Here is a 26,147-nt window from a genome sequence, read left to right on the forward strand (position 1 = left end):
AACGGTAGATTTATTAAAAATGTTCTGTCTCCATGATTAAATTAAAGGTGAACTAAGTAACTTTTTTACCTTAACCGAACAGCTTCGGAGTCATTGGAATAGGTATATGATTTTTTTCGGGTTTAATGGTGGTCGTCTCTCACCCCCCTATCGCCTGTTAGCGGAAAAACCACCCTTGCGACTTTGAGCCGGCGGGCCGCAGCGTCAGGAAGTATCGCGTGATATCAGGTCTCGCGATGTAACGAATTGCTTTACGGCAAAAAAATCTGCTAAAATTCTGTCATCATTGCGCTCCCTCACGCTGTTCGAACCCGAATGAAGAAGACGTTTTAAAGAATGTCCCATCTGCTTTGATGTCGTTGATCTACTAGCCTCTGGTATCTGAGAGTCGCCAACGAGTTTTTCGACAGTGTTGTCAAATATCTATTCCGAAGCTGTAGGGGGAGAAACCTGCGGGCAAAAAGCGAGAATACAGCGAAGAAATTCCCGAAACTGCATAGCCCTGCTTTAAATTATAAAACTAAATTATATCTAATTATATATATTTACATAATATACTGTAGGTATTTATAGATATTTAAGAAGCCATCACTCCTTAAGTTACTACAGTGCTAATTGCTAATACAAAGACAACATTGGACAACATAGAGAGTTCAGTTCAGCAATCATTGACTCTTATGAGCCGATTCTTTGAATGAATCAGTCAGAAAGACTCATGAAGTTTGGGCCCTTTTTTCTTCAGAAGTTTAGTTTAACTGTAGCTTAACTGCATTTAGCGATGAATAGCTCCAAGTATTTTCAAAGCGGCTTCCAATTACAGCTTGATAAATGACGATGTACACCAGAAAACACCCTTGAGGAACCAACTAATTTTCTGTTGTTGTTTAATGCACAGTACTTTAACGTTTTACTTTATAATTGATGGAGATGGAAGGTGTGATTTATCCTGGGCTGTGAAGGCGCTAATAGATCCATTGATCAATAGTCAAATATCCCCATCTCTGTTATTTTCCTTCATTTATTCTCCTGCTGTTGCTTTAATGCTCATGTGCTTGTGTTCTCCTGTGTGCATTTTCAACAAATGAGAAAACATTCACTGTCACAAAGTCATCGACTCGCCCTCACATATATACCCCTGTGAATCACTCGCTAAACATCCAGTGTCCTGATCGACAGACAGAGAGAGAGAGAGAGAGAGAGACAGGGAGACAGGGAATTTTTGAGAAGTGGGAACAGAAAGAGACAGACAGAGAGGCTTGGCATACTTTCTATAATGGAGGCAAAGTTCAACAGCTCATGATGTCATCAGTCCTCCAGAGTCTTTTTGCTTGGCAGGAAAATATTCTTGTGAAAAAAGAGAGGCGAATAGCCCAGAAAGCATACAGCACTCCTTTTCTAACTGCAATTTGCTTCTGCTTTTCTAAAGGCAGAGCAGGCAAGTGAGATAAGACGGGAGAAGAAAGACAGAGACATCAAGTCACAGAAAATTCTTTTCTGAAGGTTTTTTATCCAATTGCTGCAACGGCAAAGTCAATCACCTAATTAATTTATTCTTTATTGTCAGCCCAATCAGGAAAGACGTAATTCTATCCCATTTGTGAAGGAGGAACTGCATCAAGCTTCAGCATTTTTGTATCTATCTGTTATCTATGTGGCACTATTTTTGGATAATTTTCTTTGGACTTTATGGATGCAAGCCAAATGACAAGATTATTCATACCTACTTGATATATTTGTGACTAAATGATTTTAATATTAATGTGGTAAATTGTGACATTGCTTGCCAACCTGTAAACAACTAAACTCTGCTTTGCATTGTGCCTAGCAACACCCTGCATTGTTCTTTGCTGAATTGACATATTTCCTGTTAAAACAGGAAGCTTGGACATTTTAGGCTTTAGTTAGATGGTATTATGGGGATTGTCATACTTGTTTTAGAGTGTATTTGACTGTACAAAAATCTGCATAGTGCAGCATAAGCCATCCATATATTACAATATATTTTATTAACATACTGTAATATATTTTTGCTGGTGTATTAGAAGAGAAAACGTTCTCAGACTGCTCAGGCCTGGTCAGAATGTCTCATTCCTTTGCAAAGACTCCCAAAGAATGGCTTAAACTGCCTGAATGGGAAAAATGGAATTAAAGAGCTCTCTCAGCTGGTCTGAGTGCTTCTCATTATTTTGGTATTGTGTGTATGAATGGATAGAGGAGGCTGTGGAGGTATGCATGCAAGCATTTGTGCATGTACGTTCACGCATTCCTCATCTATGCGTGCATCAGTGCTCTGTGTGTGTATGCGTGTGCCAGCACTACATGGTGACATCTCAACCAGCTGCTCGCAGGCAGTAAAGCCTCTCGGGCGCTATTGTGTCCAGCCTCGGTGTCCTCCGGCTTTAAGGGAGACACTACAGGGACTGTCCCTCACCCGGGCAGCACAGGCAGGGCATTCATCTGTCAGATATGCCCTCCGTGAGCCTCTCCTCTCTCTCCTCCAGCTCCGAGCACAGGGACACCATTCATCAGAGCACTGCCACTCTCCACACAGACCTTTAAAACACACAGGGAGGAATTCACGCAGAATGAATTGTGCTCACTGATAGCGTCGTGTCTTTGCTGTCTGCGTTGTTTTGGCACAGAACGACGCAAACGAGACCAAACATTTTGCACTAAGCGCAATTTGTTTGGCACATTTCTAGATATTGTGGGCAGTGAGGAGTTTCTGTGTGTACAGAGGTGCAGAATTAGCGTTATACCACAGGGATCCGAAAGGAAGATGTAACTGCAGTTTTTGGCTGCATCCCATTTCACATCACCTACTATCCTAGATATTATGTTAAAAACAAAGTGCTCAGATAATGTACTATTTCCACAGAGTTTTCAAAATTTCAGAATCAGGTTTTCTGATGTACCGATGGCATACTCTCTGACTACATTCTCAAAAATACACTTTTACATTCACAGGGAAGTACATGAAAGTTTGAGGTGGTAAGGTTTTTTAGGTTTTTGCTGAATAAAAGTATTATTTATAGTAATTTTTAATTTTATTTTAATTTCTGACCCCAAACTATTGAACAGTAGTTTATGTACTTTAGTCTGCAACATAAGTATGCAAATTGAGAATCAGGCTGTGTGAATTGTCTAGTAAGTAATGGAGAGAAGGAAAGAAAGATGATTACCTCCTAGTAAGTTCCTACTCATGAGTCTGAAAGTCATAATTATGATGTGAAGTGATTTTTCCCGCAAAAAAACATTCAGCATTTTCTTATTTCTTTCTTTCTTTAAAACTTCCATGACAAAGACATGAAGCTTTTAAGCTCTAGTACAAGAAGATGAAGACTACAGATTGTGGACTAGACCAAAAATGATACTTCACCTCCACAGAGAATTATGCTAAACAAACCACCTCGTAAACCAGCTAATTGAGTTGAATTTCCGAACAAGCTTTATTGATATTGCATCAATATACCTGTACCTGCAAGGTCAACATAACTTCACAATGACAACTGCGCAACAAATACTAAATTGCTTCCTCCATGATCCATGAATTGATGCCTCCAGTCCGAAGTGAGTTTCCCACTGATAATCACAACTTTGTGATGGCGTTCATGCGGAGCTCATCTCGTAAATACGATCATTCCTACATGACTCGAAGGCAGCATGTGTCCTGACAGGGGAGGTCTGTTAGTAATCAAGCACCTGCTGGCTATCTGCTGCACTGCATCAATCACCTGTTAGCTTGAGCGCAAAACAGTGAACTCACGGTTGGAGAGCTGTAGATGGGGGTATGTGGGGGACATGGAGCGCACTGTGTTGGAAATTAGCCATTCCTTCCTGTTCTACTGCACAATGGCCCTCTGCTGAATCACTCAATAAGAGAGGGGAGGGTTACAGCAGAATAGTGGAGTGTCTTGATTGAAGCTAAACTCCCCTCTTTCTTTTTTTCGTTGAACAGTTCTAGAGGGTTTCTGCAGTAACAATGACTGATCACAATCAGCCAATCAAGCACTGTGAATTTGTTGAGAAGACAGTTATAGAGTGCTATTGGTTGACTGTGGCTTTATTAAGATGGGTGATACACGTGTCTATTGGCACAGTGCCAGGCTTAAGTGGGTTTTTGCCAGAGAAAGGGTGAGTGGGTGGGACTGGTCCAGGGGGCCGAACTGCAAATATTTGTTTAACTGTCAAAGACCAGCCGCACTTGTGGGTGGCTTTGTAAACGAGAGGACAGATGGAGTCCATGTTGTGTAAATGTGCCGGGAAGGGGTTTGACGCAAAGAGACAAAATGTAAAAAGCAATGTAGCATTACATTATAGTCACAAGCCTTGTTTACACCTGGTAAGATCTCGGGTGATCTGATCACAAGTGGTGACTACAAACATCACTTATGTTAGTGTTTTACTGTATATCATAGCAGAATGTTTAAATTAATCAGCATGAATTTAGTGCTGTCCACTTGTGATCACATTGCCAAGATTGGATCCAGGTGTAATGTGTGATCATTTGTGAATATAAACTCAACCCTTTTCTCTTTCCTCTCTTGCAGAATGTGTTGGCAAAGGCCCTGTACGACAATGTGGCGGAGTCTCCGGACGAGTTGTCCTTTCGGAAGGGCGACATCATGACCGTCCTGGAGCGGGACACGCAAGGCCTGGACGGCTGGTGGCTCTGTTCGCTGCACGGCCGTCAAGGCATTGTTCCTGGCAACCGGTTGAAGATTCTTGTGGGCATGTATGATAAACAGCAACAGCAGCAGTTACAGCAATTGTCGAGCCAACCCAGCCCAACCCAGAGCCTTCTCAACCTGCCTCAGAGTGCCTACAACAAGCTTCCCCCATCATCCCAGTACACAGCCATGCACCCCGCCTTCACCTCCTCCAGCTCCGCCAACTCGACCAACCCAGATGGAGTCTACATGCTCCCCCCCAGCCACGGCCTGCCCGCCTCCTCCAACCTCTACCAGGTGCCCACCGGCCCCCAACCTCCACAGCCCCAACCTAAAGCCCCTGCTGTGGCACAAAAGCAAAGCCAGGCACAGTACCCTCCCACCCAGCAGGATGTCTACCAGGTGCCCCCCTCCATTAATGTTCCAGGCCAGGACATCTACCAGGTGCCACCCACTGCAGGAGGGCCGTGTCCCGGGCAGGACGTGTACCAGGTGCCACCCTCTATGAACCAGACACAGGACATTTACCAGATTCCACCATCAATAGAGAGGAGCTGGGACTCTCCCAAACCCATGGGAAAGGTAGGAAAAGATTGTCTTGTATTCACATATATGTAACACATTTTCAGACATTTACTTTCATAACAAACAGAAAACTTGAAAGAAGATTGGTTTATTCAAAGATTGGTTTTGTGGAAACGTGATTTTACCCCATAAACTATTCATAATAACTAAAATGTTTCCCTATTTACTTTTTAAAAACGTATTCCGATTCATTGGGTCATATTATAAAAAACATGTAATACATAACTTTCTCCTCTACTGTTTCACTCTATAATACATATTTATTAAGTAAAATAGGAACAGCATTTAATGTTGACCATATTTATACACAAGGACATGTGATGAGAGATAGCCTGGAAAGCATACAGAAAAGCTACCTAGAGAAATATAGAGGGGTGTTTGAGGGAGGAGAGTGTCATAAATAATGCAGAGTTTTTAACGCTGGTGACTGTGGGCAGTACAGAGTGAGTAAGCACTTTTTTTCCGAGTGGTAACTACAGGTTGAAGCTGTGGGCAGTGACGGTCCCTTGAGAGAGTGTTGCAGGCCACTCTTAGGGCACTGAGCCATATGCCACAGCTGCCGCAGTGGCAGGGGAAATGAAGTGTAAAGATGGAAGGTTGAAGTGAGGAGAGGTTCAGCTGCAGACCTGCTCGCTGTTAGCCACCTGTCAAATCTGCTCTACCTACAGCCATAAAGATAGAGAAATGACTCAGTGTCACTGGTAAATGTTTCGGATTACACTATTTGGCTCTTTGTGAGTGCAATATCTACAAAGTGATTTAAAAAATCCTTATATAGTCATACATTTCAGGTCTTGGAAAAATCATGGAAATGTGCCATGCACCATGGTATTTACATGGTATTCCAAGGTATCTCAAAGAATACCATTCTTACCATTCCAAACTTAAGGTAAGACCATGGCAATTTTTGGCACGTTTTAGTTTTTGTAAAATAGTTGGCATAGTTGTCGTTGGTAAAATGGTTCTGTCAGCCGGGAATTTGAATTAATATGACACTGGTGGAAAAGTAAATGAAAAACCATCCTGCCCTTGAAACTGAAAATAATAAAAGTTTAATACCTCAACAAGATGTGAATTCTTAGAAGATTTCTGATTCTTCACATTTTGTAAGTGGTTTAAGCTTTAGCTCAGCTTTGATGCGATAATTTTAGTATCATGCTTTTGTCTATCCTGAGCCATGGTTATCAAAGCTACCAGTTCCTTTTCACAGAGTCAGAAAGTAGAAGTAGTAGTCCCAGCTACTTTACAACATACTTTACTACCTCTCATGTCATATGAGTAGTTGACAGTCAGTTGAATGTTGGTAGAGTCTGTGCTGCAAACCCAACGGCTAAAGGATCGATACTGATGGCAGTGACCCAGGAACTTACTAAACACCATGAATACTGCAGTGAGGGGGAAGAGATAGTGTGGATCAGACGTCAAAGCCAGAGTGGATTCCAGTGAGGAGCGCAGTGCTTACGTTCTTCAGGATTTGGTGCTGCATTGAAGCCAAATATATTGCAGTATCACTGCTTCCAGAATATTCTCTCATTGCAGTTTTCCATCTTTGCTAGAGCAGTTGATAGTACTAAAATGCTGTCACTTCAATGCAATCTCACAAAGTTCCATAATAAGCGATAAAGCTGCCAACAATGCACTCTTACTTGCATTGTGTCTAAACTTTGTTTGTTAATGAGGGGTTTTGCGAGCCTGCATAACTCAGCACTGAATAAAAACTCTGGTGTTTTGAGCGTTGAGTGGATTCTGACTAACTGACTTACCACTGATTGGCCATTGTGTTCACGAGATCAACAACTATGTTTGTGATTGGCTACATTGCTCACCGCTGCAAAAACACATTGTAAATAGATACATTTGACGTTCTCTTTGGCGCTCCAGCGCCAAATCCGTTTCGCCAATATATTATTACAGTATCAACAGTATCTAGCCCCCCCTGCAGAACCGGGCCTAAAAAGAGAACTAGGAACAAGGAAACTAGACCTCTATTATCATGTCCTTCCGTGATCATTCTCAGAAGCATTAGTTTCTATTTGCAATGCTTGTCTTGAGGTTTTCCTTTCGTGAGTTTTATGAGGGGAGATTTTGATGTGTTTTCTTAACGTCCTCTATTATGATTACTTGTCCTTGTGCCCACAGTCCTTCCATCACTGGCAGCTTTTCATTATGTGATAAGAGTGAGAGAGAAGAGGATGGATACACACACACACACACACACACACACACACACACACACACACACACACACACACACACACACACACACACACACACAGCAGAGCGCTAAAAAAAACCTTTATACTTTTGCTCTGCTTGATAAAGGAATGTATTTCAAGGCAGAAATACTCCAGTCGGTTAATTCTCTCAAGGCCCATGCTTAACTAAATAACTGGCAGCAGTGTGTGTGTGTGTGTTATGCTGGGGTAAAATAGAGTGCAACAGAGGCTTTTCATTTTTAAACGTGTTTAAACTGTTATATTACTATTCTATTTTTGATCAAATAAATGCAGCCTTGGTGAGCATAAAAATTTATCGAAACAGTGTAAAATTCTACCTACTCCTAATCTTTAAAACAGTAGTGTATATGGTAAACATTTTAGGGTATTGGGTAAACCGTAAACTGTTCAAATATTTTCAGATATTTAAGTTGTTTGAAAGAGATAGACTTGATTATTGATTCTGGGAGTGGATGGTCGCTGTTGAACTCTTTTGCAGTGATTCCTGTTTTCTTAGTAACAGCAACTTCTCAAGTCTCTCTTTGGGACCATAGGTAGTGTAGTTTTTTTAAATGTTGTTATAAATCCTAATTTCAATAAGTTGTGGTTATGCTTAACTATGGACAGACTCGCTCATACTGTGTATACTGTGGATATGTGGATACTGTGGCAGCAGTAAGGAGTTATATGATCATTGTGGAAGGGGTCAGGGTTAGGAGTGAGGGATTGTGATAAAGCAGCTGGGACAACAGCGCTGTGTGTCACATCAAAGACATGCGCAGGCAGGGTGTGTCAGCACGCGACCCACAAAGCCCTCGCACGCTTCTCCAACGGGCAGCACTTTAATTCCTCCCTTACTTTCCCCTGTCTGAATTAATCATCATGGACTCTTATTTATGGAAGTCATTTCACATTGTGTGATATATTGCAAGAAATGACTAATAATAGCCATAATTGAGAGAAATAAAGTCTCGTAAAGTAGCAATTATGAGAAACACAGTCACAATTACCATACGTTTTGTTTACTACCAGGTGGAATTGAGCTTCCATAACCATTTGCATTTGCTAAAAAGCTAAACTCAGTGACTCACATCAATAACATTTTTGATAAGAATTAACACTAAACATTATGGCATGCTTCAATCAAAAAATTCTTACGAAATATGACTGTAATACCGGATGTGACCTTCAGTTGCAAAAATAAGATTTGTACATGTTTGTGACTCACCGCTGCTAAGACTCGCCCTGGTGTCCTGCTTACACATTAACCAAAGTGAGCTTACACTATCAACTCAAGTTGCACATTGACCATTAGAGTAAATAAAACTGACGGATGAAGAAAGATTTGAGCATAAGCTTGTTCGTCCGGTTTAGGGCCATGTGAGCGTGTCACAAAGAGGGTTTGTGGGTGAGGTATTTAGTTCTATTATGGATGCAGTTGAATGGACAGTGAAGAGGGGCAGCAGAGGTGGAGAAAGAGTCTGGTCTTATCTCTTTAATAGCCCCTGCTATAGCCGTTCGCTATGCTGGAGAGATAGCTGGGGTTTATTAAGGCAAGGTGTACTGGGAAACAGGAAGGGGGTGATGGCAAAGGCTAGATTGAGATTCTGCTGTTAGTTTGCCGCACTGCCTGTTCTGAAAGTAAATGTGTAATCTTTGGAGACTTAGTTGAGGCTGCTCACCTGATCAGGCAGAGGAGAGGAGGGAGCGGGAGGAGGTGCTGGCTTGGCTTATCTGCAGGACCAGGCAGGCAGCGTTTAGAGGAGAGGGAGGGGAGAACATTGTGAGGAGACAGAATAAAGGAAGACCAGAGGGATCGTAGATCCAAACTCCACTGACACATTCATGGAGCTACATCGGTATGGAGAAACACATTAGTTTAACATCTGCTATCATAATGTTATCAATGTGTTAAGCAATGTTATGAGTGAATTTCAAGCATCATTTTTACAGCACTGAAGGGCACTGCTGAGAAGGAATGCTATAACCGGGCCATTCCAGCAAAAGTGAGCCATGGAATGCTGTCACCTAGCAAAGAGTTAGATGATGACATTTCCTCACTAAAGCCTGTGGTTATTTGCATCTCTTGCTCTTGTGCACCCATGAAGTATCATCAATTTCTTGAATATTCCCCTTTGTTTGCCATTGGTTGACCGCCCCAAACTCACGCATTGGTTGAGCCAATGGCACCCCCGGTGTCAGAATATGCCTACTTCCTTACTATTTAGTAGGCAAAAAAATAATAGAATGTGAGCCGTAGTATGTCCGAATTCATAATATTTATAAAACGGCAGGCGAAAAGCACCCAGATTGACCTGCTATTTCCACCAAGAATCTGAGGTTCTCAGCCAATGGACACTTTAATTCATTTGACCATGATGCCACGGGAGAGGATTTGTGAATGGCAATGAAACGACGCAACTGAAGCTGGTAGCTAACGTGACAGTGACAATATAATGCATGATCATGTATGTCTGAATTTCATTCATACTACACATATTAATACTATATAGAACATAGTCAACATACTTTTTTAATGGTTACAAAGGTAGTTTCAAACTAAATGTAGCACCTACTAGACAGTTTGTGATTTCGGACACAGCGACTGTTTTGGGATGGTTAGGATGCTCAAATAAACAGAAATATTTTTAAGGAATCTACCAAGCCACACTATTATTTACCTTGTCCACTGTCTGTTATTTCTCTCCAGAAGTTATGTGAGATAACAAAAATTGTGTTTTGTTTTTTGTTGTTTGTATCTCATGTCATTTTGCTTTATTCATTTTTGCTTTATTCTTCACTATTATCTCATGGCAAAGTGTGTACAGGGAATGGGAATACCGCTGGGTGCTTGTGTGTGTCTTGTGGGAATTTCCCTCACTGGCTGGCACATCTGTAATCTGCTGCTCCTCTCTCCCCTCACATTCCTGAAAACCAGAGCTACTCCTCCCTGCCTTTAGATGGCCTTCAAGGCATCATGCTCTCCACTTCATTTTAGGGAATCAGTTCATAAACTCTCCGCCTAATTCGTAAACGTTATGGGAAGCGCGCTAGCTAGACTATGTCGGTTGAAGACCCAAGTAAAGGCCCTCTCACCATTTCTAATTTCACTCACCTCGTTCGGCATGATCTTGCGGCTATCAGTGCAGAAACAAAAACTGCTGCTCTGTATGTTTTTCCTTCGTCTCCAGTCGCGTTCATACTGTATGCAATTTGTGTTAAGCTTATTTCATCCATGAAAAAGCCCATAGATTTACCCACATATAAACCCTCCCCTTGAAGAAATCAGGACAGAAGTGGTCGAAAGTGGACAAAAGAGACGGATTAAAACACCAGATGTAAACGGGAATGTGTCTCCCTCATCTATTTGCGATCCAATCGACCAAAATATTTCTTAATACCAAGTGTAAACAGGGCCTTACATTATTTTTCAATACATGTGCTAGATGGATGTCTTTGAACATTGTGCTTGCGTCTTTTGCAGTGTTTCATTCAAAAATCAAACACATCTTGAAACCTTACGTTTTTTTTTATTTTCCACTCATCGTGTTATGCGTTTTTCAAAGCAAAAAAGTGTTCAATGTCAGTGGCCAATAAGAAAATCTCATATTCAAATGGCATCATCACTGTTTTTCAAGTTACATACATTGTGTCAAATGTTTCATTTTTTTATGATTTATGATTCTTACATTCAAGTGAATCCTTCAAATTAATTAATATAGAGATATAGAGGATTCATTTGGGATGTGGACACCGCTGCCATAGGCAATCTATCCTATCCCTCTCTTTCTTTCTGTTTCTCCTTTTGATTCTTTTCTTCTCTGTAAGTACTTCAGATATTGAATTGAGAGCCCTTAATGGTTGTTTAAATAGTCTCAGTTCCCCTCAGGGGCCTGTGTGTGATTTTAGGTTTGTATCTCTGGGCCTCACTGCAGTGCATTGTGGGCTTTTAAAGAGGGACTTTGATATTGGCCTCACATCACAGCACACGAGTGAAGCATTGGCTGCTCCAGGGCACTGTGCCTCACGTAGCCTCATTACTCTCTCCTCAGACTGCACACGCTGACTCTGAATCAGCACATATCCACCAGCAGTCTCCTGTACATAGTAATGTGATGCAGAGAGTGTGTCTGAAGACAACACGGCATCCATTACAAGCAGCGTGTCTGGGCTCAGTGTAGCGGCTGCAGGTTTCCAGTGATGTGGCTCAGGCAGAAGATTAGGAAAGAGAGAGCGACTAAAGGAGAAAGCTAGTGCTGATGCCATGTTTCCTTTACAGCTGGAGGAGATGCAGGAAGTAGCGTGATGACTGGGCAGTTCTGAACACGGTGTGTATCTGGTCCACCGATGTGCTTTATTTATATTCCCTGAGCTTCAGAGCATTGTATCCTCATGACCAGTGTTGGGGAGTAAGAAGCTAAAAAAAAAGAGACTATTTTTCAGTAGCTTGAGAATAGCCCAACTCCCTACTGAAAAAAAAAAGTTACACCAGCCTAAGCTGGTTTTCTGGTCTAAGCTGGTCTCACAGGCTGATTTAGAGGGGTTTGGGCAGCTTTTACTTTTTATAACCAGCTAAGACCAGAAATACAGCAGAATTAACTCCAACTGATCCAAAACAGTATTGTTTTTCCAGTGACAAGCTACCTTTTCTAATAAGAAATAGCGGTGTAGCGCAACAGAATGCTATTTTATGTTCCATTGTGTTGCACATGCAGCTTTACAGCCAAGCAAACTGAGGGGTTGTTTACTCAACACCGGTTTCCACTAAAAATGGAAAACCTTTTATGCGTTTTTGCCCGTAATTTACACAACAGCGTTTTAGGGTCTTGAAAATGCTAACTTTTAAAAACATGATTCAAAGTGCAAGTTTTTGAAAACGATAGCATTATCGTATTTGTGTTAACTACAAAAACGTGAAACAGTGACATCATATGTATGCGTATTAAATGTTCAGTCTATTGGTGCGCAGTGTTTCTTTACAAAGTGACATCGCCAACTACTGGCCTGGCAGCATAATACAGTGGTTTAGTCGTTTTCGCAGATCAGTGTGAATGGGGATCGTTTTGACAGAAAAAACGTTTCAGTTTTTAGTACATTGACGTGTAAACATACCATAATCAAACACTAATCAAAACCATAATAAAACCATAATCAAACACTCTCTCATATGTAATGAAGTCCAATTAATTTTAAGTAAATCAGTTCATTCTTTCCTGTTAATGATCTGGTTCAAATATGATTAACCAATTCCAGTTCACAGAGCCCCGCATATGATGTGGGGGGGAAATCATGATATTGTGGGACTTGAATTAAGAATGTATTCCCAAGAATTAATTTCCAACTTATAATTTTTTTCCCCCTATTTTTAGTTAAAATCGTGGCCATGATTGAACTACATTAAAACAAGGAAACAAATTAGGGAACAAACTTAACTGAAATGATGGAACAAATTAATAAAACAGGGCCAAAAATTAATAAGTTGTGGGATTTAATTATTAATTTGTGGCCACAATATCTTATTTATTTTTTTCTGCATGTCATGCACGTGGCTTCTTACTTGTGCCGAATTTTATGTATTCTGTGTATTTATATGTATTTGGCATAATACGTAATCATATGCATTTCCTTTAATGTATGTAATGAAATATTTCATTAAATGCTGCTATAAATTAGTGTATTTGTTTTCTTACTTGTATTTAGTGTTTGTATATGTTCAAGTTTAATGGTGTCACTCCAGTTCTATTAATCTATTATTACTGTAACATAAAAAAAAAGAAAAAAGAATCCCCTCTTAAATAGCTTTAATACTTTTTTAGTAGCTTGTAGTTTAGTTGGAGTAGCTTTAAGCTTGAGAAGCTACAGAGTGACTGTCTTCGAGGACACATCGCTGTTGGACACATCATGTGTCCATTTGGCTTTCACCTTCAGGGCCCCGAGAGATCTTCGTTAGGTCAGTCAGGACCAGTGAGGGGGTCTTTTGAGTTTGTAACCTTGAGCACACCACTTTATCAGTTAACACAGCCACACAGCCACAGGTCATGTCCAACAGAGAGAGTGAAAAAGACAGCATGTGTGTGTCTGAAGAAAGACAAAATATGAATCTTCCTAGCAGGATCTCCTCCATTACCTGCTGTGGCCTCATTTTCTGCTCTGACAGCGAGTTCCGAGCGAGGGGACGGGAGATTGACAGCTGAAGGGAGCAGAGGAAAACAGCGAGATCAGTGGGACAGAATTAGCAGTCTGAGCGGCGATGGCGGGTGGAGCCGCGGGAGCAGGTTTTGCTTCTCTTGCGCAGTGTCCTGTCATTAACGTCCCCACATAGCCAGCAGCAGATCGAGGGAGAAGGGGAGGGGAGATGGGGCCCAACGCGGGCCCCTCAGCGTAAACAGCAGACCACTGCGAGCCTTTATTTGTGCTCCAGTGGCCTTCATCAAAGGGCTGGAATATCACAGGAGGCCACAGGGTTCACTTTGTACTGCAGGGAGTTGAAAGGACTGAAAAAACACAGATCAGAGAGAAGAACAGGGGGCCTAATGGAGCCGCAAACTCATTTACTGCGTCTTCACACACGCTGTATGTCTTCTGCTGAAGAGTACACACAACCTTTGCTCCCTGTGTGTTGTTCATAATTTTAATTTATGTTCATATAGGTGCGTACTAGTAGGTTTAAAGGAGCCTCGGTGTCAGATTTTAATTGGCTCGTGAAAAGCTAACTTCAGCACCACGGGCTAAACTCAGTGGTCACCATTTAAACAATCTCTGTGATGTTTTACATCTTTCCCTGAAGGTCAAAGGATACAGGAAATTACAGCTAGTTCTGAAATGGAGAGCAAATGTTGACTTATGTAAACAGCTAATATTTATTGTCACTTTTGTTAAAAAAAAAAGTTCCCCCAAAAATAAAAATTCTTTCATCATTTAATAACCCTTATGTTGATAAATGACAAACAGGGTCCAAACAGCTATTTAAATACTATTATTTATTTATATACTATTACTAGTATTTTTTTATATTTTGAATTAGCTTTTATTTTTTTTTATTTATTTTTTATTTCAGGTTAAGTTTTAGTAATTTTGTTATGTGCTTTTGTCATTTTTTTTTTATTATATATTTATATTTAGCTTTAATTTTTATTTCAGCTTATTCTATTTCAGTTAGTTGCCAAGGCAACATTTCAAATTTTTCATCATTCACACATTTTTAGTTAACTATAACAACACTGGGTCCAAAACTAAATCTTTTGTGTTCCCTAAAGGTTTGTAACCACATGAGGGTGAGTAAATGATAAGATAATTACATTTTTTTGGCTGAACGGTCACTTTAAATGCACTTTCACGCTAAATATCCTGAATGATATCTCTTTTGAGCGTCTTTCACTTCCTCAAACACGCACAATGGTCTCAGGAACTGACCAACCTTTGATCACTGGCCATAGGGACGGTGTGGTCTCCAAGGAGACACACTCATCTCTGTCTTATTAATAGGTGCTGCGGACAGGCCTGAGTGTTGTGTTGCCAGGAGAGCAGGAGGAGAGGAAGTGTGTGTGTGTGTGTGTGTGTGTGTGTGTGTGTGTGTGTGTGTGTGTGTGTGTGTGTGTGTGTGTGTGTGTGTGTGTGTGTGTGTGTGTGTGTGTGTGTGTGTGTGTGTGTGTGTGTGTGTGTGTGTGTGTGTGTGTGTGTGTGTGTGTGTGTGTGTGTGTATGTGTGTGTGTATACGGAGGTCTGCACATATGCTGTCTCAGTTATATGCACTATTGCAACCAGCATCGGAAAGAAACTAGAGTAAAAGAGGAAGAGCAACGAGATGAAACCGAGAAAGGAAATGCGAAAACAGAAAGATAGAAAGACAATATGCTGAGCTGGTTTGAATAAATGCCATGCAGGCGCACCACAGGTAGATTGTTTGTGAAAGAAAGAGAAAGATTGACTGAAGAGACGAATATGCTCTGAAAGAAACAAATAAGCAAACTGAGGAGAAAGAATTATGTTTTTACAGGTTTTATTTCTGATCTAATTTCTGTCCTCCATAATCTTTATAATAAAATGTAATGTGAGAAAATGTAAGTGGTGCTTGTTTGTGCAGAATTTGCTGCCACAATGATTTAGTAGGTAGTTGCTAGGTGGTTTAAGTGTAAGGGATTGTTTTGCCAGATTTCGTAGTGTCCTAGCAAGCAGCACTAATAAGTGATGGTTAAAACATATCTTGAAGGGACGTTTCACACCCAGCGTGGACATGGCAGTAATGTGGGTCATGTGTCAGGGAGCTTTGGGGAGCTGTTACTGGAGATCTGTGTGGATTAGTACCCGGGGGCTCGCTGTCTCCAGGAGTCCCTCCGGCCTCCCTCCCCACCAGCCGTCCCGTCACACACCCTCACATGTGGCACATGCCACATGGTACTGGCCTCAAGCAAAGCTCATACTCACAAGTGTGGAGCTAATTAGCCACTGATTAATTCCACAACCGAGTATGAGGTTGGGTATATGGGCTATAAATTCTCACTACTACCCTGCTTTTTCTCTTCCATTCTGGTTTTTGGCACTTTTGCTGCCATGGCTGTTAATGTTTCAGGGATGAAGCTTCTGATCTGGGTCACCCGGCAGCCATCTTTACTTAAACCATTTAAGTTTCGAGTTTTAACTGGCCCAATTTGAAGGGTTAGCTGCGTATTCAAATGCTTCCAACTGAATCATGTTTTTGCAGCAGGGAAACCCTTTCCACATAATTGTTTAAAACTATATAATAAACTAAACAATATTATTTCTATAATTTATTTTCATGTTTTTGTCATCTAAAATACTATTTACCCTTAAACAGGCAAGAGTAGAAAATGATAAGCCACAAATAATTTCATGTCATTTTTTATATCATCTGGACTTAAGTAAATCATATCCAAAAGAATTTTTGAAAAATGTTATGTATTTTGGATTTTATGAGTTGTGGGAAAAAAAAAGGACCAAATCTATAACTGTAACTGCCATTTCATGTTTAAAACAATTATATCATACTTCAACTCATATAATGTTGACATATTATATACAGTATCATTGGAAAGCTTACAAACTCAAGATTCAGCCTGTGAAAACCGTTTTGAAATCGGACTTTGCGTTACCATTAAAATGGTAAAATAAATTTGGTAAAATGGTAAAAAATGTTGGATTTAGGTCAGGCTGACTAATTGATCACAGATAACTTGAAGCAAATCATGTGACCAGCATACTCAAGACAGACAGGGTGTATCAGTTTAACCTGTAAATTTTATAATTTGTAAAAAAAAAAAAAAAAAAACTCAGAATACAAAGATTATTACAAAAATGAATACAAAGTGAATCCCTTTTTTATACCCAAAAGTGGCAATGTGACTCAGGTGTAACATATATTTCAAAACGTGCTAAATAACAACATGAACAACATTTTTATACATTTTCTTTTTCAGCACCTTAAGACAATGTTCATACTTAATGTTAGCAGTGTTAGTATTATTTTTTCAAAATAAAAGTAAGTTTAATATATATTTACCTGCACCACTGGCAGCCATGTTGGATTTAGGTCAGGCTGACTAATTAATCACAATTTTTTTTAAACAAATCATGTGACTACCATACTCAAGACAGACCAGGCTGTGATAAATGATAAAAGGATTTGATGAAAAAATCATTCTTACGCCCCAAAAGAGACGACAAAAACTATGTTACACCCAGATCACATTGCCAGTTTTAGGGTTAATTACAGTACAACTTTATTTTAAAATGTTCTTTAACTGCACTGTCATATAAACATCCGGTCAGTGAGTCAGATGTTAATTGGGAAGAATTCTGTGATTCAAACCGATAACTTGACTGATTCACTACAGAACCTGCACTTAAGAGTCATATGTTTATGAATCTGACAACATTGGTCATGCGTTGTGTTTGTTTTTGCATGCAGTAATAGTGAAGACAATACAACAGATGGATGTATTGTCTGTTTCTTGTCTTTTTTTATCATAATCGACTCGGACTGCAAATCTCTTTTGCCATGGAACTGTAGATTCAGCTGCGGTGCAGTGCTGGCACTGAATATCACTGCAGGAAACACTGCATTCCAGTGAAATACACTACTTTGAGAGACTCCCCACATTAAACTTCTGCTAAAAAAAACTTAAAAACAACCAAAGTCAAACCTTGACTCACTCAGGTTAACATAAAACTCAGAAGTGGACTTTCAAACCCAACTCAAAGGGATTTGGGCAAAGATTCATCCAGTACATCTGCAGATGTGGCAGAGGGAAGCTGTTCTCTGGGGGATGGCATATGTGTGTGTGTTCATGGTCCAGATGAGGCCCCACTGGCACCCACATCACAACAAGTCACAGAGCCCAGCTGAGCTCTCCACAGCCCGTGCTCACATGCCCACAGCTGGAGACGCCTCAACTCAGTAAAGGACATCTTTCACTAGGACATGATACCACCTCTAGTTAAAAGCATTATTGCAAACGTCTTTCAATAAATTGCACTTGACCCTTCTTTTGTTTAGAAAAAACAATGGAGTCAACAAAGTCAATGGAGCCAATCTGTAAACATTAAAATACTTAAAATCATTTATTTTCAATCAGTTTTAACTGGATAGCCACTAGATGTAAACAATATGCTTAGAATATTTGAGAAATTGCACAAAAAATACTCCTGTAGTTATTTTCAAGGTTAAAACTTTGTTACCACAACAATGTAATGCCATAAACCCCGATCGAGTGTAAATATATAACAGCTTAATAATACACAACAGAAGAATACAGTGTTCAGATAGTGCTTTTATAAAAATTTTAACTTCACATTTCTCCAAATTTTTTATAAATCCTCCAAAAATGGGCCCCTATTCACTGCCTAGTGGTTCTCTGTAGCCTCAAAAAAAAAAAAAAAAAAGTCAAAATAATTTTTGTTGTAATCAACTTTGCGGCACAAATGCTGTCAATTGAACATGTACTGAACTCTGAAATTTCCTTTAATGTTAAAAATCCTATACATGAAAAGTTTCACAGCTGGGTTGCAAAAACGAGCAGAAATGGATCTAAACGCAGCAGTTTAGAAACAGATGATCAAACAATGAATCATTAAGGAAAATGTTTGCTACTGAAAAAGGCTAAAGCCGGGAACACATGGTACAATTTGGCCGTCTGATCCTAGGCTAAAATCACAAGTCTTTGATTGTTAGTTTGACATGTTCACAGACAGCCAATTAATGGGCATTGATATCAAATTCGACAAAATTCTGGCATTGTCAGAAGGTTTGACTCACAGTCCTGCAGTGTGACATCCTACGACGACCGTCAAATTGTCTTCGTTTGCCATGTCCAAAATTAACGTTAGAGATTTTTTTGTACCCACCATTTCAATCCCGCGTGTAATGTAGCTCGGTCACCAAACGTGTCATTGATTAACCACGCGAAATCCGATCAGAGCAGTCAGACTGAAGCGGATTTCTTGACATTTTAATATGATTTCAAACCACAATATGAATGTAACTCGAAATTGATTTGTAAAAATTTCATGTGATTTTTTTTGCTGTTCACACTTGCTAAATCTGAATGGATTTCAATCGGATATGCACAAAAATCTTTTTTGGACTGACAGCCGGAACGAGGCTTAAATAAACAAAATAAATCCCAAGACCGGTGCAAAATTATGGTAAAACTGAAGTGTATATCATGCCAACACGCACAGAACCCTGACCTGCACCCCCCGCTTCGCACACAGTATAGAGGACAGCTTGCTCCACAGATGGCCAAGACGAGAGAGGTGTTAGGGGGCTACGGGGGAAATTCTTATGCACAGCCACTTATATAGAGAAAGAGTGTGTGAGAATATAGCGTATGTGAAGGTATGTGGAAGCCCTTCAGCGTTTGGACTTTGACCCCTCATTATGTTCCAGGCCTCTAGATGCAGTTATTTGTGGCACTGCGTTGAATCAAAGCCAAGCTAATTTTACTAAACTATTGCAACCTTGAATCTGAAATATTTTGGGGATAATATTGGACTCCGTGAATGGGTTTTTAGAAAAGGTTGGGAAACTCTTTTGAAAAGGTAAACTGAAATGAATGGCTTGTGTGGAATGTGAGACTGGCTGGAATTACATATATCAGATTACTCCATTCACAACCGTTTTTCGTTTTCTCTTTGGTGTTATTAAATAAAAAAATGACGGTTTGAATATGGATTCTGAATTGAGTTGTTTTTGTAAGACACGTGTTTAAAATTGAAGTTATATGTGTAAATGTATAGTATGTGTATGAAGATATGGGAATACTTATAGTTGTGGATGTGTTGGGTGTGTGTATGTGGTTGGCAAATGGAATATTGTTTCATGTTTCAGAACTTATTTATACCTCATTGTTAAGTTTGTCTAGAAGATGTAATGTCATATGCAGATCAATCTGTGACCTTAATTGTTTTAATTTCTCAAGACAAGCTTGTTAACCTATTATTGAACACAGATTGTGATGTTACCATTATCATCTGTGAGTAATTACTGACCTTACTTATGACGTTGTACCTTGACAAGGGTTTGTTGCTGAAATGTTAAAAATAAGCTTAGTGAGTTTGCGGTTATATTTGTCTTTTTTAATGGTGTTATTGAATTAAAACAATTATTCTTGTTTCTGAGAGTTGAGGATATTTGCTGACCTCCGATATTTAAAAGCCTGAAATAAAAATAGCATACATTTGAAGAGCTTTGAAAGAAAATCTTAGCATGATGTGTTTTAGAGCACATCTGAGTGACAAAGATATTTGAGAAAAAGCAGAACAATACAGAATTATCATTAAGATATCTGTTTAAGTATTTTTCACCGTTAAAAGTTGGTGTTTTGTTTCAAGTACGCATTTATAATGAGATCCCTCCGAGATCTCCCAGGATCCTCAGCGTCAGGTATTCGGTTTGCAGGCATAGATTAAAATGAGTGGCATCCATGGTCCAAGGAGCCAGGCCTGGCTGGAATGTCTTCAGCAGACCTGGCTGCCTTCTTTAGAGTGGTGGCATGTGTCATTGTGTCAGCTGGGGTAAGAAGGTCACAGCTCGACGATGCAGCAGGGGGTACGGGGGCTTTTGTAAAGCAGCCTTTGCAATCTGTCCCTCTCTTCAGGGCTGAACTTAATGGCCATGTAGCTGCTGTGATTGTGACTCTTGGCCAGCTGTCATGGCGCAGGGCAATACAGTCAGACGGTCACCGCTCCCCTATTGTTTCCTTCCACACCAGGGAGTGTTTTGTCTCTTTGTGACATCATCATTACAGGCACTTCACCCCTCCCCCCAGAGATTGCTTTGACAGCTGGAGGCCTGAACACACCCACTCTCTATGACCAGACCCTTTCAGCTATATTGATGAGGGATGGATGATGGCGGTCCACCATATGTGCCGTCTTCACTCCCCAGAGCAGCACTCTGATAATTCACATTATTGATCGATGGTCATTACGGCCGGCCCTTCAGAGGCTCTCAGCGGGATGGAATGACTATTACTTAAAGCTAAGCACAGGTCTGAGAGGGCATTGAAATTAAACACAGGGTGTACTGTACTAAAGGACCACTGTGTGGGCAATATTGATGTATATATGTAGTCTCTGACAGTGACCTGTAAGCAATAACAGAATGTTATTCTATGATTGTCGCAGAGTGATATACACAGTTTGTGAACAGGCGTTTCACATTATAACTGTTAGTGTATCGTGCATTTTTGCATGGTTGGAACGATGTATCGACCAATCAATATTCAGGACTGTGACTACTGTATGAATTATAGGATAGATAGATAGACAGACAGATAGATAGATAGATAGATAGATAGATAGATAGATAGAACTCAACTATATATTAGTGTATGGATAGATATGTAAATAACTGTATTGATAGATTCTAACTAAACTCACCTCTGTCAGGCTAAGGGAAAATGCAGAGTGTGACGGCACCGGAGGTCGTGTATGTGTGGAAGTGTCAGATGAAACACCTGCAGTTCATCTTAATGTGTGTGAAAGTGTGTACAGCACCGTGGAGAATGCTGCCATTTACCACAGCAGTGTCGGAGAGAGAGGTCGTGAATATGTGGATGTTCTGGAGATAGGGACAGGGTGGTCCACGGGTCACAGGGGTTTATCCAATAAATCACACCAATAACGCGCTTTTACCTCGCCAACAAAAAATCCGAAGGAATTTATCATCGATTTTGCAATGCCATTTGGAAAAAGAGGGCAAGAATCAGGCAGAGGGGTGAGATGGGTGAAGAGAGAGCGAGAGTGAGAAGGATGAGAATTAACAGTGACAGATTGCCAGCTTTCTTTAATGAGAACGGCTTAATTGGATGGTTAGCAGGGATCTAAAGTGACAGTCTGTGTGAGTGGGAGAGTAAATATAAATACAAGATCTCTGGGATTTTCATTTGCCTACTGTCTTCTTTATTTATGTTGCACTTTCCGTACGTGACAAGCAACACTGCAAAGTGCTGGGTAGACAGTATAGTTCTTTTAAATGCATTTTACATCTGTGCACATGTGCTTTCCATTGTGCTCGCCTTGTCGTCGCTCGTGCCTGGTTACCATAGTCACTAGATTTAATCTAACAAAGCATGAACGCCTCACAAAGAAAAGCTTCATTGAGTCTGTGTGGTTAATCAGCTCTGCTCTGTCCTCCCTGACTATAAGTGAAGACTCTTGCTTATCAAAAATGAGAAATTATATTATGCACAAAATATTAAGCATATTTGAAGGACCATCAAGAATTTTCTTTCTATTTTCAAATGTAAATTTACCACATTTCTTCCTTCTATATTCATTATGTAATGCTTCCACACAGTTAACTTTTTAATGTTTTTGTAATTTCTATTATTCTCTGTGTTGATTCGCATTAGTGTAATGCAAGAAAAATTTATTACATTTTTTTATATATCTGCAAAGGTAACATAACTTCAAATGAGATGTAAATGACTGCAATTTTTTAAATAATGCACAATTAAATATGCAATATAAACTGATTTGATAGTCAATAATAATAAAATAAAATCTTATATCAGCTGACAAGCTTTACAGTACTGATCTAAATGTAAAACTAGAGGAAATTACAATTAAATATCAAATTTCAAACGATATCAATGATTAAAAACAAATTTTTTTCATAATTAATTTTTATTTGGGTGTGGAATATGACCTGGTCATGTGACCATTCTTAAGTGACCTCTACCAGTCTTTGTCTGTATCCATGATGCATGTGAGTAACTGTTATTATATGCGAGTAGTGACGCCCATACCCAAGGCTGGCACAAGTGCGTTCCTATAGACTGGCTGGTGTGCACTGATAAAGGGAGGAAAGAGAGTGAGAATGAAAGCGCAAGTAATCTCATTAACTCAGTGTTACGAGTGAAGGCCAGCAATCATGTATAACTGGCCTGCGGGGAATCATGAAAACTACATAAAGCTCATTCCACCCAGATCATTACAGTACACACCTCACCTGTGCACACAAACCAATACCGCCCCGTCCATACATGTTTTATATCAAGGAGCAAATTCTTGTTTTAAAGAGGCCAGAGTGCATTACTAACATACTCAAGCTGTAAACCTCGTAAGGCCATTTGTTACGGTGATTTTCTTCTGCTTCATGCTGAACAAAACCTCTTGACGGCGGTATAATCACTCAGAGTCAGAAATATCTGTTTTATAAAACATACGGATGCACCATATTAAAATTAAATAAAAAAAATTAAACGACTATTTTAAATGCTGCAAGTGAATTTAGGCATTACAGCATTATAATGTAAAGTATGACCAATGGATATTCATTTTGAGATTTGCTAAAGATTGCATTTCAAAGTGTTTTTAGTCTATTTGTGGTTATAGTGTTTATAGTGAGCTTTATATGACTGCAAAGGTAATGAAAAGATGAAAGAAATGCACAATTTTAATAGATGTTAATAAAATAAAATCTAATATCGTCCAACAAACTTAACAGAAAATATAAATATTAACATCATCATTTTCTGTAAAGCGGTTTTGAAACTCTGTGTATTGTGAAAAGTGCTGTACAAATAAATTTGACTTGACATGCGTTAGCTGCATTATGCAACAATCCTTGTGAAGGAGTTCGGCATCCTGAACAGCTCATCCGAGTCTGTGTTGTGATTGGTATTATGTCTCAGGCATTGTACAAATATGGGGTCGTAGCTTGTTTTCTTTTCCCAGGCTCACGCGGTCGACACAGTCCTCGAAGCGTAAGACAGAAGGTAAACAGACAGACAAAAGGGTGGCCCCTGTTCCCACGGTGACCTCTGAGACCCCAGATTTGTTGTAGTAGAGTCTGTGTTAACCTGGTGTGAACAGGTCATCAGGGCAGCATCTTTATCCTCCTTCATGTGCCCAGCCATTCCACAGTCTCATGCAATTGTTTTTTCTCTGTTTTAGGTAGTTGTTCCCACACGGGTTGGTCAAATGTACGTGTATGACATGGGGAAAAGTGAACAGGATGAGTATGACGTCCCCAGACACCTTCCACCCTCCCAGGATATCTATGACGTGCCGCCCACCCGCACCCAGTACAATCAACAGGTAAAGAGTTCACCTGATCAAACTCGGAAGAGAAACATCACATGACTCTGTGTGCACTGATTATGTCAATGTGTTGAGGTTCATATTTACTTTAATGTCCTTGTGAAGATCATTACGCTGTATGTTATTTGATATAGTAATTTGTGGATGAGCCAGTGGAAGATCGTTATTGATGATAATAGCCTTTAAGTGTATCTCAGATGTCTGCAGTGTATGTGAGTGTGTGATAGATGTTTAATAATACAAGCAATGAGAATATTCTTTCTTTCTTTAGCTCCTTTTTTTAACATGCTTTTGTTTTATTTTCTTTCACTATTTTGCTTTGTTTTTGTCACTCTTTTTAATTCTATCTTCACTTTTCTAGGCCTTTTTACATGTTATTTTGGTTTCTTTCACACGTTTGTTTGTCTTTTTTTCATTTTCATTCTCTTTTTTGACTTTTTCTATTTCTTGCACTCTTGCTTTCACTCTTTCACTTTAATTTGTTCTTTCCTTTATTGTTCTTGCTTTCAGTTCTTGCTGTCTTTTCTCTCTTTCTGTCTTTCTTTCATTTTCACTCTTTTGCTCGCTCTTTTTTCCTGCATCTTTATATTTCTGTTGGCTCGATGATTGCATGCCTATTTTTAGATGAGGTCATGCGTTACTTGCAGTGGAAGTAGATATTTCAGTGTCTGGAGGCATTTCAAAAAGAAGGTCAGCATTGTGAGTGTGTGAAGCAGAATATCCTGAGATTGCTGTGTGCGCACACATATGTGTGCATTGTGTGTATATGAGAGAGAATGTGCTGTCAGCGAGATCAGTCCTTCAATGCAGCACACACACACACACACACACACACACACACACACACACACACACACACACACACACAGTACACAACCCTGGGGGAGAAAGAGACAGACAAAGCCTGGCTCACGGCAAAGGCCATGAATACCCAGACCACATAATTCCAGCACACGCAGCCTTCAGCACAGCCATACACAGAGAATGAGAGAAACATGGATGAAGGCAAAGACCAGAGCACATGCTGTAAATGACAGAGCAGTGGATTAAACAGGGTAGATAAGATGAGGCACATCACTCGTCATTTTGTGGCCAAAACACAACATTAGAAGTGATGTAAAAACACAAATGGTGTAAAACAAACATAAACTTAGATTGAACTGTGGCTGATAATAACGTTGTGAATTCGCACATGCTGTTTGTTCACTAAAATCATCTAATTCGCTAATCTCAACTATTGCATCAAGTCAAATCACCTTTATTTATATTGCGCTTTGTACAATACAGATTGTTTCAATTCAGCGTTACAGTAATAAACTGGAAAATAATGAGCAACGATACAAACTTCATCAAATATGATCAATTCAAATCAATTCGCGCAAGTCCTGAAAAGTTAGGCCAAAGTATTTCAGTCGCCCCCTGGTGCGCAAACTCTGGCTCCGAACGCCGTAATCGGCAACGACCGTTACTGGAATATTTTGGCTTAATTTTTCTACAGTGAAAATAAGCGGAGACGCGCTGTCCATCTTTTTTTACAGTCTATGTGTAGAGCAGCTCTACAGAAGACAGTAGTGTCCTTATTCAGCTCAAGTCAGTTCAGTGTAGATACAGTTCAGTTCAATAACAGTGTAAAGTTTATCAATCATGAAATGAGTTAAATTCAGCTATAAATAGCTTTACAGAAGACCGTGTTGTAATTTAGTTTAGTCAGTTCAATACCAGTGTCAATGATGCAAAATTCGTCTTCAAAATTATGAAACAAAGTCAATTCAGCTGTAAAGCAAAAGATCATTTACTGTAGCTCAATTCAGTTCAAGTTTTGTTCTCATCCAATAGTGTCAGTGCGGTCAAATCTCTCAATTTTTCATGCCGACAAAAAACGCTGCAAGCCAAAGCACTTTCTTCCCAAAATTGCTCCAAATATTCATTGTAACAAATCACCGTCTCTCAGATACAGAGCAAAAAACACAATCGTTTAATCAAATGGAGCTGGCAGAGCGCTGCTGGATGCTCAGTGAGAGGTTTTGGTATTCATGGTTTCTCCTGCCTCCGTCTCTGGCTGCAGGCTCTCCTGGGGGCGCACAACAGATTGAGAGCCATTGTTTGGCCA

At 39.9% G+C, this 26,147-nt stretch overlaps 1 protein-coding gene across 2 annotated transcripts in view; it reads left to right on the top strand.

Moving 5' to 3' along the window:
• The window catches only part of bcar1 (BCAR1 scaffold protein, Cas family member), a 96,072-nt gene that overhangs the window by 58,024 nt on the left and 11,901 nt on the right, over window positions 1-26,147 (top strand). For both annotated transcript variants that reach the window (XM_084410054.1, XM_084410055.1), the window contains exons 2-3: window positions 4,551-5,252; window positions 23,891-24,034. In XM_084410054.1, coding sequence (XP_084266180.1) covers window positions 4,551-5,252; window positions 23,891-24,034 — 846 coding nt within the window. The remainder of the gene's footprint in view (window positions 1-4,550; window positions 5,253-23,890; window positions 24,035-26,147) is intronic.

This window comes from Rutilus rutilus, assembly GCF_951802725.1.
Source record: "Rutilus rutilus genome assembly, chromosome: 5".
NCBI classification, from domain to species: Eukaryota; Metazoa; Chordata; class Actinopteri; order Cypriniformes; family Leuciscidae; genus Rutilus; species Rutilus rutilus.